Source organism: Eimeria maxima, genomic scaffold (assembly GCF_000499605.1).
Source record: "Eimeria maxima Weybridge genomic scaffold, Emw_scaff935, whole genome shotgun sequence".
NCBI lineage: Eukaryota > Apicomplexa > Conoidasida > Eucoccidiorida > Eimeriidae > Eimeria > Eimeria maxima.
The window spans coordinates 1-12500 of NW_013566875.1; the positions used below are offsets into that span (position 1 = coordinate 1).

A 12500-nucleotide genomic window follows, 5' to 3' on the forward strand; every position below is an offset into this window, starting at 1 on the left:
GAATGCAGCTGAATACAAACCCTAAACCCTAAACCCTAAACCCTAAACCCTAAACACTAAAATATAAACCTAGACCCTAAACCCTAAATCCTAAACCGTAAACCCTAAACCCTAAACATAATGTTAAAGTGATTCTAAATCAAGAAATTGGCCATAAGATACACGCGAACAGGAAACCACTGCTAAACCCTAAACCCTAAACCCTAAACCCTAGACACAGTATACTTACAACATATGCTGGTGCTTGTCCTGAAGGAGACACATTCTGTCCCTCGCTGCTCTTCTTTCCCTCTGCTGCTGCATCGCCTGGGTCTCCACTAGCGCTGCTGCTGCTCTTGCTGCTGCTGCTGCTGGAGTCGCCTGCAGCAGCGCAGCAGCAAACAAAAAATAAACAGCAGAAATTTATTCAGAATCACGATTAGTCACAATTAAACCCTAAACCCTAAACCCTAAACCCTCGATAGAATTGTTTACCTAGTAGGGCACCACCAACAGCAGAGAGTATAGCCTCAGCAGCACCACCAGCTTCTTCTGCTGCAGCAGCAAGTCCAGCAACAGCATCAGCAGCAACGAGTGGTGTATGAACAGCAGCAGCAGCAGCAGCAGCAGCAGCAGCTTTAGGTTTTCTCCATAAATATCTTAATTGATTCCTAAACCCTTTCCTGCTGCTGCTGATGCTGCTGTCTAGCTGCCGCATGCGCTGCTCTGCCCAGGGGAGAGCAGCAGCAGCAATAAAATGTTTAATAAAGGAGGAGAGCCATAGGATATCTAGCCAGCATAGACCTATACAGAAGCTGCAGCTAATACATCCTACGCATAAGCAGCAGCTAGATTCCTGCTGCTGCTCCTGCTGCTGTTGCTGCTGCTGCTGTTGCTGCTGCTGCTGCTGAGGGCGACCAGCAGATACTGTTAGTTTTGCTGCAACAGGGATAGGGATTGATGAATTTATTATAGATAGACCTAACTGTTCTGCATCTGTCTCTAATTGCTGCTGCTGCTGCTGTTGCTGCTGCTGCTGCTGCAGTTGCTGCAGCAGCTGCTGCTGTTGCTGCTGCTGCTGCTGCTCAAGGGGAAGATGATTATGAGGAGGACTAGGGTGAGTAACAAGAGTAGGGATTAAATCAGCAGATAAACAAGGAGAAAAAGAAAGAGATAAGGAAGAATAATATAATAAACGGATAGCAGGCAGCAACTGTACACACATAACACAGCAGCAGCAGCAGCAGCAGCAGCAGCAGCAGCAGAAGCAGAAGCAGCAAATGCAGCAAGATGCGCAGCAACAAATGCACCAGAAAGTGCAGGAACTAATAACTCAGCTAAGCACTACAACACAAACCCTAAACCCTAAACCCTAAACCCTCGAGAGACACCAACATGCGCATGCAAACTAACAAACGACACACCCTAATACACCTAATTGCTGCTACTTCAACTCCCCCTGCTGCTGCTGCTGCTGCTGCTGCTGCTGCAGTTACCTGCATATGCTGCCTGTCTCCACAGCCACGACCAAGAGTAAGAAGATGACAATTAGCAGGAGGGAAGACACTGCATAATTTACGCATTATTTCTGCTGCCCTCTTCTCCCTCTCCTCATCAGAGGGCCCTGGGGGCCCCCCTGGGGGCCCCCCATCTAGGGTAGAACCTAGTGTCCCCCCGGATTCAACTGAAGCAGCAGCAGCAGCAGCAGCAGCAGCAGCAGCAGAATGTCCGTCTGTTGTTGCTCCTCCTGCTGCAGTAACCCCTCCAGGGGCCCCCGCGGGGCCCCCAACCCCTTGATACCCTCCTTTACTCCCCGGCATTCTCTGTGTTCCCTGTGCTGCTGCTGCTGCTGCACTACCACCACAACCACCACCGCCAGCAGCAGCAGCAGCAGCAGCAGCAGCAGCAGCAGCACGAGCTCTAGCTTGATAAGCATTAGGGTGTACATCAATTAAGATGATAGTTTTAACAGGATTAGGATCAAGAACAAAAGAAGAGAATAAAGAATTAACTAATTTATTATTATTTTGTTGCTGTTGCTGCTGCTGCTGCTGCTGCTGCTGATGCTGCTGCTGCTGATGCTGCTGCATTAAATCATATATAGCAGCAAAAGGGTTTATATCTTTTATAGATATAAATAATATAAACCCTAATGGTTGGCTTAGGGTTTCGTAAACACTAAATCGTAAACCCTCAAATATTACATCACGCCAATCTATAAACCATGGATATTCTCCTGCTGCTCCTGCTGCTGCTCCTCCTCCTCCTGCTGCTGCTCCTCCTCCTCCTGCTCCTCCTCCTCCTGCTCGTTGTCCTGGTAGTCGTTGGGGTAACAGAGGCCCTCCTGATGGTGATGGGCTTGATGATGACGCTGATGGTGAAGGAAGGGGAACCACAGGAGAGGTAGAGGTTGCTCCTCCTGCTGCTGCTGCTGCTCCTGCTGCTGCTGCTGCTGCTGCTGCTGTATTTGCTGCTGCTGCTGCTGCTGTTGTTGTTGTTGTTGTTGTTGCTGTATTTGGTGCAGTGTATGGCATACTATCCAAAGCCCCAAAGATATCTGCATGCATTTTCTCTTTTATATGACCAATAGAGGGAGGAGACAGCAGCAAGGAGCTAGCAGCAAGTGTGTCTGCTGCTGCAGCAGGAACAGCATCTGCTTCCTCTATATTAAGAAAACGTACAAAAAAAGGGCGACTTATACTACCACTGCTGCTGCTGCTGTTGCTGCTGTTGCTACTACTGCTGCTGCTGCTGCTGCTTGTCCTGCTGCTGCTACCACCTGTCCCTACACAACAAGGTATACGCAGCTGCAGAGACACAGGAGGGACCTTTATACCCTTAACAGGGTAACCACTTAATTCGCTTAGGCACTCAGCAGACACCTCACCATCCTCATCTCCTAATAGATGGGGGGCCCCCAATGGGGCCCCTCTTAGGCCCTGTCCGCGGGGGCCCCCTACGGGGGCCCCCGCGGAGGGGCCCCCAACACGGGGGGCCCTACCATAATGCTGCTGCTCTGCTGCAGCAACCTTTGCATGCAGACGATAGAGGGCATCACCACCAAAAGGATTAAGAAGACCAGCAAGGGATAAACCTGTTAATAATGCTACCTCTCTTTTTGCTGTTTGTGTCCCCCCTACAAGGATATATGGGGCAAATGTACGAGAGAGCCACAGCTGTCTGCTGCTGCTGCTGCTGCTGCTGCTGTTTTGATGCTGCATAGCGTGATCAGAAAGGAGAGGGAAAAGAGGAAGGGGGGGGCCCCCTGATCATATACGTACATGGGGTTCTTCTTTAACCCTCTAAACCCTAAACCCTAAACCCTAGGAGATATAAGCAGCAATAAATAATTGTTAATAAGGAAAGAAAGTCATACAACGAATAAAGAAAGTTATAATAATTATTATTCTCCTTCTTTGCTGCTTCCCTCTTATATGCCTATTAAGACTCTTACTAACACCCGTAAGGACAGACACCCTAGGCTGCCTATTATAGACTCACAATAAGACGCAAAAACAAGGAAGAAAAGAGGCCATAAGGACGTACACAAACCCTAAACCCTAAACCCTAAACCCTAAACCCTCAGCAGCTGCTGCTGCAACACCAGGACAACGAACAGCACACACCGCAGCAGCACTCCGCAGCCGCCTAGGGTAATATAGGGGGGAAAAGGGAGGGTAAAAGGAGGAAACAAAGAATTAAATGAATTAATTAATTCAATTTATTAATATTTTTAAAGAAAAAACAACGCGACAACATAAAGCTGCCTAGACACTCCATTGCGCATGCCGGCAGCCGCCCGCCGCGAGCAGCAACGGGGCCCCTGTTTTTTTCCTCTTTTTCTTCTCAATTATATAATTAAATTCCTTTTATTTTGACTCTTTTAACTTAAAATAAAACAAAAAGAATATTATTTATCAATACGCATGCAACAAATGGCTTATTATATACCCTAGGCAGGCAGCACTGCCCTCCTATTGTGAATACCTATATATACAGGAGTTATTGTTGGTAGCAAGTCTTAGACTAACTAACACTTCTTTTTGTTGTTTTTCTTGTATTAAATTAAATATATATTTTAATTAAATTTAATTCTTTTCTTATTTATTCCCTGCAGAAGAAGTGGCCCTTTGTGTGCGTCCGAAGGAATTATGTCATAGAAACGGCCTCCTTCTTATTGGTTACTTCTGTGTATTTGTTTGCTGCTTTTTTTTTTGTTGTGTTTATATTATTGGTTAGTTGCTGCTATATGGACCAATGGTCCACTACAGTGGTCCACCAGCTTTAGGGGGTTGTAGGCGTTGCTGCAGGTTATTGCTACAGTCTTGTCTTGTTTGCTACAATCGATGTCTTTGTGTGTCGCTGTTTCCCTCCTGTTTAATGTTTTCTTTATGACATAAGAGAGATAAAATAAGACATAATGCATGCATTAGATGCAGTCTTAGGACTTGCTTCGTGTGCACATCCTTTTCCTCCTCCTTGCTAGCTGTCTCTCTCTGCTCAACTCTAAGAACAACTCCTCTGCTTATTGCAGTTCATGTGTATATTCGGCCCATTTAAACTTCCTCCTTAAATATTTATAATCTTCTCCTGTCCTCTAGATCTAGCATGCACTAGGACTGTATACATTTCCTTCTATGTCTTTGCTCGTAAGTCTAAGGAAGTTAGTGTAGTTGCTTCTGAGGGAATGCAGCACAAGGCGGACCAACAAGAGATCACTCGATCTGCAGGTCTCCTTCTCCTTTAATTCAATATTTATATTTTGTATGGTCTCTGCAATCCGTTCTGCATGCGTATAGAAAATCACTTTCTTCTGTTGGCTCCCTAAGACTCAATAGTGTACACTACGTCATGTGCGGAGGAGCTCAAGACATCTGGATTATTCCTTGGTAAATAATATAATAATTATACAGCTAAACAAATCGTCAGATAAGGATGCAGACATCTCTCGGGGACGGACGGGGCAGCACCACACAAATTATGTTATAAATAAGCCATGAGGGATTTGTGTGTTGTTGGCTCTCTAAGGCCCAACTGACTTAGTTGCAATTAAATGCCCAACGTCTTGCCACAGACTCCTGACCAGTCTTTCTGTGCTTTCTCTATGCGTCAATGAGTCACTGCGTGCTGTACACGGAAGTCAGCAGCAGCGGGCGTACGGACTGTCTGCTGCAAGCTACACCCCATGAAGGATCGATGGAAGGTGTTAGTGTGTAAGGCAAAGAATCGCGACTCCAACAATTGGAAGAGGGCACTGTTGTATTATAAATTCATTTAGCACACTGAAGAAAATCAAAGATTAACGTTACTTGGTGGAGAGTGGCAAGTACTGCACAGACATAGAATGTGTCGCCGTTGCATTGAGTCTGACCTGTCTTCTGTTGACGGGTGATTTCTGCTGCCAGTGTTAATGTGGTGACCTTTATTGAGTCTCCCCCCTTCCTTTCCTTCAGGACAACAGCCACAACAATAACATTTTTTTATTAGAAGCATGCAGCTTCTATATGTGGGGCCCTTCCTGTGGTCTAACTGAATTCTAGCAGGATAGGAAATTGTGTATTTATTGTTGACTCTGCCCATAAAAAAGTAAATCCTATGACACTCGCCGACTGTTAATATTTGCCCAAGGATATACTTTGTCTATGACTGCAGAGCTGGCTCTCCTTCTGCTACCCTGCACGGTGCATGCTCCTCTCTAGCTGGAAGCGAAAGAATGTGCAGATGATGAGTAGTTCCCATTTTCCTCAACATTTCTGTTTTCCTTAAGTATGCAACTATGCTGCGAATTGCAATGCGGATCCTCGCTAGGTTTAGACTAAGGACCATTGGTACAAGGGACAGTTAAGTCAACCTACAGGAGGGAGGACCATTAATTTGCCGACCTTCCCTTTACTCCTCAATCTCCATGGCTAGAAGCAGCTGAGGGAAAGGGGGTGCCGCCACAGGAGGCGGCCTGACACCTACTGCAACGGGGAGCTTATTTCGTGTCTGCAACAAATGCTGCAAGACAACCCCACATGCTGCAGCCCCAAGCCCCATTTGTTGCATGCGCTGCCAATGCATGCAACTACCCAACACTTCCTTGGCCCTTAAGAGACAGCCTCCAAGAAGGGAGGAGATCACAAGGGGCCTTAACAGTGTATAATACCCAAGTGAGCGATGACACAGACACAGTATCATAGAGGGGGGAGGAGGAGTCAGAGAAGGCAGCAGGAAGCAGCAGCAGCAACAGCAACACGCCTTCCTGCAGTAGCTCTGCATATACTGCAAGAAACCGTTGTAAACGTACGTAGGTCACCGTTCTTACAACGCATGCACTACCACACCTTATCTTATATACAGTAGCTAAGGAGAACTATCCCTTGCACAGCTAGCCAAAGCGGAGGAAGAAATATACAGAAAGAGATTATTTAAAGGGTAAGCAGCACAAATTAAAGCAGCTAGTAGTTACATTTAGGTGCTGTTGCTGCTGCTGCTGCAGATCTAGCTGCTGCTCAGGCATATATTGGTGGGTATATATACAGCAGCGCTGTCCACTGGGATGTATGTACAGCTCAGCTGTACAGTGGAGTGTACATACACGAGAAAAACTCTAAAGGAGGGTTAGCGCGGTGTCAGCAGGTTTACTCCCACTGCAGCAAGACAGCAGCAGCAACAGCAGCAGCAGCAGCTGCTGCTGCTGCTGCTTTGCAGCTTAACTGTAGAGGGAGTGACGCAGAGGAGGCGTGAGTTAGTGGCTGTTGAGTGTGTTGAAAAATCTTTTTAGAAGCAGATAAGCTGTGAGGAGGTTTAGGGTTTAGGGTTTAGGGTTTAGGGTCTGACATTCGAGTTGCTGAAGCTAGGCAGCAGCAGCAGCAGCAGCAGCAGCAGCAGCGCGGGAGAGGCAGACAGCGCGCGGGGTTGTTGGTTATTGCTTGGCAGTATTTGCATAAACCCTCGTTATAAACCCTCTTGTTCAATCAAACACTCAAAAACCACTTTTTTGAGGGTTTAGGGTTTGCTGCTGTTGCTGCTGCTGCTGCTGCTGCACTGCAGCAGCAGGCCCCGACCGCCTCGCCACATCTATCTATCTGTCATTTTGCTGCTTCCCCTTCCTTGCTGCTGCAGTCCTTTAACGTAAACCCTAGTCGCTTTCTACTGTCTCTCACCAAGTCTGCCTTGCCATCCTTCCTGCTGCATCCCTGCAGCAGCAGCAACAGCAGCAACAGCAGCAGCAGCAGCAGCAGCTCGAACAGCTGCAGCACGGACAAGCAGGAAGGGGCCCCTACCCTCTCTCGACTTTTTGGGCCCATTGGGTCAGGGGGCCCCCACTGCTCTTCTCATTGCCTCACGTGTTGCTGCAGAAGGCAGCCGCAGCAGCCGCAGCCGCAGCCGCAACAGCAGCAGCAAGAACAGCAGCAGCAGCAGGTCTTGCTGCTCTTCTCTTAGCTTTCCGCCTTAGAGACGCATATCTACCTACTACTCTGTTGCCGCTAAGGAGCAGCAGCAGGGGCCCCCAATGACAGCACAGTTTGCTGCTTAGCTGCAAGCAACAAGGGCCCCCATTATAGCAACACAGCTTGTTGCTGCTTGCTGCTGCCTACTGCTCCTTGCTGCTGCTGCTGTCTTCTGCTCCTTACTACTGCAGCAACCATGGAGGCCCCATCCCCCCCAACAGCTGCCCAAGCAGGGGCCCCCAGCGGCCGCCTTTTTCCTGCGGACCCAACCAGCAGCAGCAGTAGCAGCAGCAGTAGCAGCAGCAGCAGCAGCAGCAATAACAATAATGCAACATTTCATGACACTAGATTAGTCCCAGCTCCTCAACAGCAGCAAATGCCACCACCACCGCAGCAGCAGCAGCAGCAGCAGCAGCAGCAGCAGCGTGCTGTAGCTGTTGCTGCTAATGAGGACGTGAGTGCCCCATCTCGTATTTCCAAGGGTGCCCCTCCACCTGGTGGGCCCCCACCTGGTGCCCCTCCATCAGGGGGCCCTTCATCTGGGGGCCCCCCAGGGGGCCCCCCCTCTAAGACAAGAGGGTACTCGATGTATATACACTGTACAACTTGGGCAAGTGATAGTCATGGACTATTTGATTATGAATCAAGAAATGTTGCTAAAAAAACATACAGAATTAATTGCATGCGTAAGTATATCTGCTGCTGCTGCTGCTGCTGTTGCTGTTGCTGCTGTTGCTGCTGCTGCTGTTGGTGCTGTTGTTGATTGTTGTGCTGCTGCTGCTGGTGGTGGTTGGGGTGGTGTTGCTGCAGGAGGTTTACTGCTGCTCTTGCTGTTGCTGCTGCTGCTGTTGCTGCTGCTGCTGTTGCTGCGCTGCTGCTGCTGTTGCTGCTGCTGCTGTTGCTGCGCTGCTTTCTTGTTTTTTCTTGTAAATGGACCATTGGTCAATCAATTTGCTGCTGCTGCTGCTGTTGCTGTTGCTGCTGCTGCTGCAGATGATTCATATTGTTGTATAAGAGTAGCAGGAGAAGTATCTGTATCATCAGAGGAGGAAGCAATACAAATGCTGCAGCAAGCAGCAGCAGCAGAAGCAGCAGAAGCAAAAGCATTATTACGTATTACTTGGATGGATGGTGCATATTGTGTTCTCCCTCCTCCTCCTGTTTCTGCTGCTGCCCCTGCTGCTCCTGCTGCTCCTGCTCCTGCTGCTGCATCTAGTGGTGCAGCAGCAGCAGCAGCAGGAGATGCAGCTGCAGCTACAACACGCCAACAGCAGCAACAGCAGAATAGACAACAGGAAGGAGATTCAGCAGCTGCAGCAACAGGACGGATGCAGCAAGAGCAGCAGAATTATCAAGACGCTGCAGCAGCAGCAGCAACAGCAGCAGCAGCAGCAACAGGTGCAGCAGGAGAGGGAGCAGGAGGAGAGGAAGATGGAGATACACATCGTGAATCAAGTGGTTGTGGTTCATCTATACCAGCAGCAACAGCAGCAGCTGCAGCAACACAAGCTGCTGCTGTTGCTGCACGTGCTGCAGCTGCAGCAGCAGCACCACCACAACCACAACCAACTGCTGCAGCACCTGCTGCAGCACCAGGTGCAGCAACAGATCCACCTGCAAGAGGAGGTTCAACAGGAGCAACAAGAGGAGGAACCCAATCAAGACAAGGAGGATCATCATCTACTCAACCAGAGGTAATAATGAACAGCAGCAGCAACAGCAGCAGCAACAGCAGCAGCAGCATCAGCAGGAGTTCCCAATTACCTTCCCTGTTCTGCCTTTCCCTCCCATCGTATAACCCATCCCCTTGATCGTCTGTATCTCCTCTATCTATTGCTGTTATTGTTGCTGTTATTGTTGCTGCTGTTGCTGCTGTTGCTGCTGTTGTGTATATTATACAGACAGAAAAGGTATGGTTAGTAGTACGTAGCTTACGTGAATGTGGAGGTGTTCGTCTATTAGAAGGAGATATTCTTAAATTAGGAAGATTTAAACTTAAAGTTAAAGAGATCGTTCTTGATCAACAACAAGCTCTATTGGCTACTGCTAGGTAAGTATATATATATAGCTAGCTAGCTAGCTAGCTAGCTAGCTAGATAGATAGATGGGTAGCTGGGTAGCTGGGTAGGTGGGTAGATGGGTAGCTGGGTAGGAAGATTTAAACTTAAAGTTAAAGAGATCGTTCTTGATCAACAACAAGCTCTATTAGCTACTGCTAGGTAAGTATATATTATATATATAGCTAGCTAGCTAGATAGCTAGCTAGATAGCTAGATAGATGGGTAGCTGGGTAGGTGGGTAGGTGGGTAACTTAAAGAAATCGTTCTTGATCAACAACAAGCATTATTAGCTACTGCTAGGTAAGTATATATATATTAATATATAGCTAGCTAGCTAGATGGGTAGCTGGGTAGGTGGGTAGGTGGGTAGGTAGGGAGTGCTGGTTCTTGATCAATAACAAGCATTATTAGCTACTGCTGGGTAAGGACATACAATTATATAGATGGATAGGTGGGTAGCTAGCTAGCTAGCTAGCTAGCTAGCTAGGTGGGTAGCTAGCTAGCTAGCTAGCTAGCTAGCTAGATGAGTGGGTGGGGAGGTGGGTGGGTAGATGGGTAGGTAGCTGGCTAGCTAGCTAGCTATCTAGGTAGCTGGGTAGCCATAGAGAAGATACAGCTAGCTAGCCACTTGCAGGTAGACACATATGTTCCTGCTGCTGCTGCTGCTGCTGCTGTTGCTGTTGCTGCTGTTGCTGCAGACAGCGTCCTCATTTAGGTGATGTGGATGACTGCGAGACAGTTGCACCTGAGCCAGAGAGTGCAGCAGCAGCAGCAGCAGCAGCAGCAGATGCAGAATTTGATTCAGGAGAGGAAGGAGTACCTCGTGTAGCAGCAGCAGCAGATGGTGATGAAGGAGAAGCAGCAGCAGCACTTGAAGGTGCAGCAGCTGCAGCAGCAGCAGCAGCTGCTGCTGTCAATAACTGTCCACCTGCTGCAGCAGCAGCAGCAGCAGCAGAACAGCAAGTCTTCAGCAGGATGCCAAGCAGAGAAGCATTTGGCTCCTCCCCTGTTGCAACTCATGCTGCTGCTGCTGCTGCTGCAGCTGCTGCAGCTGCTGCAGCGGCTGCTGCTCTACCTCCCGGGTCTCCTTTAAGAGCTGTTGCTGCTGCAGCAGCAGCAGCAGGAAGCAGAGCTGCACTTGCTGGTCCCCTATCTAGATGTGTATCAGAGAACTGTCTCCTTACCCCCAAGGGATCGGGGGTAGGAGGGGAACTCTTCTATGATACAGGGGAGACACCTAATCATTCTGCTGAAGGTTAGCTAGGGTTTAGGGTTTAGGGTTTAGAGGGTGGGGAAGGGAAAGTCTCAGATCGAGGGTTGGGTCAAGCAGCAGTTGCTGCTGCTTTTGCTGCTGCTGTTGTTGCTGCTGCTGCTGCAGCTGCTGCTGTGTCTATGTTTGCTGCTTGCTTGTTACAGGTGCCGCAGCAATGGGCATGCGTCCCCTTAGTGCAGATGCAAGAGCAAGCCGCAGGTGAGGCAGCAGCAGCAAAGACAAGCACACACACAGCAGCAGCAGCAGCAGCAGCAGCAGCAGCAGCAAACAGCACTAAGCAGAAAGCGTTTTTTGTAGTGCAATAACAGCAGCTGTTGCTGCTGTTATTGCTGCTGTTCTTGACGGTCAGTTTGTGCTTGTGTCTGCTGTTGCTGCTGCTGCTGCTGCTGCTGCTGCTGCTGCTGCTGCAGTAGTCTCTTCTCTAGGCCAGCTTGCCGCATTTGTTTATGCGAAGCAGCAGAAGATGATAACCCAGATACAAACCCTCTTGTTGCTCCTTGCCGCTGCAAAGGTAAACCCTAAACCCTAAACCCTAGGAAACCCTAAACCCTAGGAAACCCTAAACCCTCAAACCCTAAACCCTAAGCAGCTGAAAAGAGTCTCTTTCGCCATGCGACCAATGCCTTTGCTGCTTGTGTTGCTGTTGCTGCTGCTGCTGCTGCTGCTTGTGCTGCTGCTGCTGCTGCTGCTGCTACTTGGGTGTCCAGGCAGCATGCAGTATGTACACCTGCAGTGTCTTCGCACCTGGATGGAGGGACGACTCAACATTCGCAATGTAAATCCTAAACCCTAGTTTTCCCTACAAACCCTAAACCCTTATAACCTGCAAACCCTAAACCCTTATTTCTTGCAAACCCTAAACCCTCATGTCTACAAGAACCTGTAGCCTTCATCATCTTATTTAGGGGGTCATGGATACAGATGGCTGGTGCACGTGGAGGTTTAGGGTTTAGGGTTTAGGGTTTAGGGTTTTGTATTTCTTTACAGGATGGATCTACTGTTGGATATTTCCTTCGCTCGTTAGACTGTGGGCCTCCTAGGCAGCAAACCCTCAACTAGCTAGCTAGCTAGCTAGCTAGCTGGCTTGCTAACTTGCTAGCTAGCTAGCTAGCTAGCCAGACAGCGAACTATATTGCTATCAGGCTGTATGGTAGCTCTACACCTGGAGCTGTAATTGCTGCTGTTGCTGCAATTTCTGCTGTTGCTGTTGCTGTTGCTGTTGCTGCTGCTGCTGCTGCTGCTGCTGCAGGTGAATTATGTAAGGCTCCTTATCCTTCCTTAGTAGAGGCAAACAGGAAAGTCATCGAACTCTTTGCTATACCAAGACCACAATTCCCTTACTTTATACTCGGTAAACCCTAAACCCTAAACCCTAGAAACCCTAGAAACCCTAAACCGTAGTAACGCTAAACCCTAGAAACCCAGAAAACCCTAGAAACCGTAATAAACCCTCGTGCTTGTGCATGGCAGTTGGTTGTATGCATGCAGAGCCTCGTACAGCACATCCAGCTGGTGTATTAGGTTCTTCTTCTTCGTCATCTTCTTCTTCTTCTTCTTCTCCTCCTCGTGGTTTACATGTTGTCTCCTTGGCGAATAGAAGAGCAGCAAGATTAGGAAGAGGTCATGATTCAGATGTACGACTTAGTGATATATCTGTTAGTAGACTGCATGCAGTCATTAGGCACCAACATGTAAGTATATATATATATATATATACATATACACATACATATATGCATGCATGCATGCATT

At 48.4% G+C, this 12500-nt stretch overlaps 3 protein-coding genes across 3 annotated transcripts; 1 reads left to right on the forward strand and 2 right to left on the reverse strand.

Moving 5' to 3' along the window:
* Position 1: 1 nt before the first annotated feature.
* EMWEY_00045920 (hypothetical protein) lies at positions 2–1799 on the reverse strand (the record flags this gene model as incomplete). Its single annotated transcript, XM_013483083.1, has 4 exons — positions 2–8; positions 230–360; positions 808–1192; positions 1404–1799. Coding segments are annotated over 4 exons (919 nt in total), but the record flags the coding sequence as incomplete, so codon positions are not given.
* Positions 1800–2194: 395 nt separating this feature from the next.
* On the reverse strand, positions 2195–3200 carry EMWEY_00045930 (hypothetical protein; the record flags this gene model as incomplete). The annotated part of the gene is made up of 3 exons (XM_013483084.1): positions 2195–2488; positions 2661–2764; positions 2867–3200. 3 exons carry the CDS (start codon positions 3198–3200, stop codon positions 2195–2197), a joined length of 732 nt encoding a protein of 243 aa, XP_013338538.1.
* Positions 3201–7611: 4411 nt separating this feature from the next.
* EMWEY_00045940 (forkhead-aasociated domain-containing protein, putative) lies at positions 7612–11772 on the forward strand (the record flags this gene model as incomplete). The annotated part of the gene is made up of 5 exons (XM_013483085.1): positions 7612–7912; positions 8632–9109; positions 10174–10730; positions 10892–10946; positions 11736–11772. 5 exons carry the CDS (start codon positions 7612–7614, stop codon positions 11770–11772), a joined length of 1428 nt encoding a protein of 475 aa, XP_013338539.1.
* Positions 11773–12500: the final 728 nt, after the last annotated feature.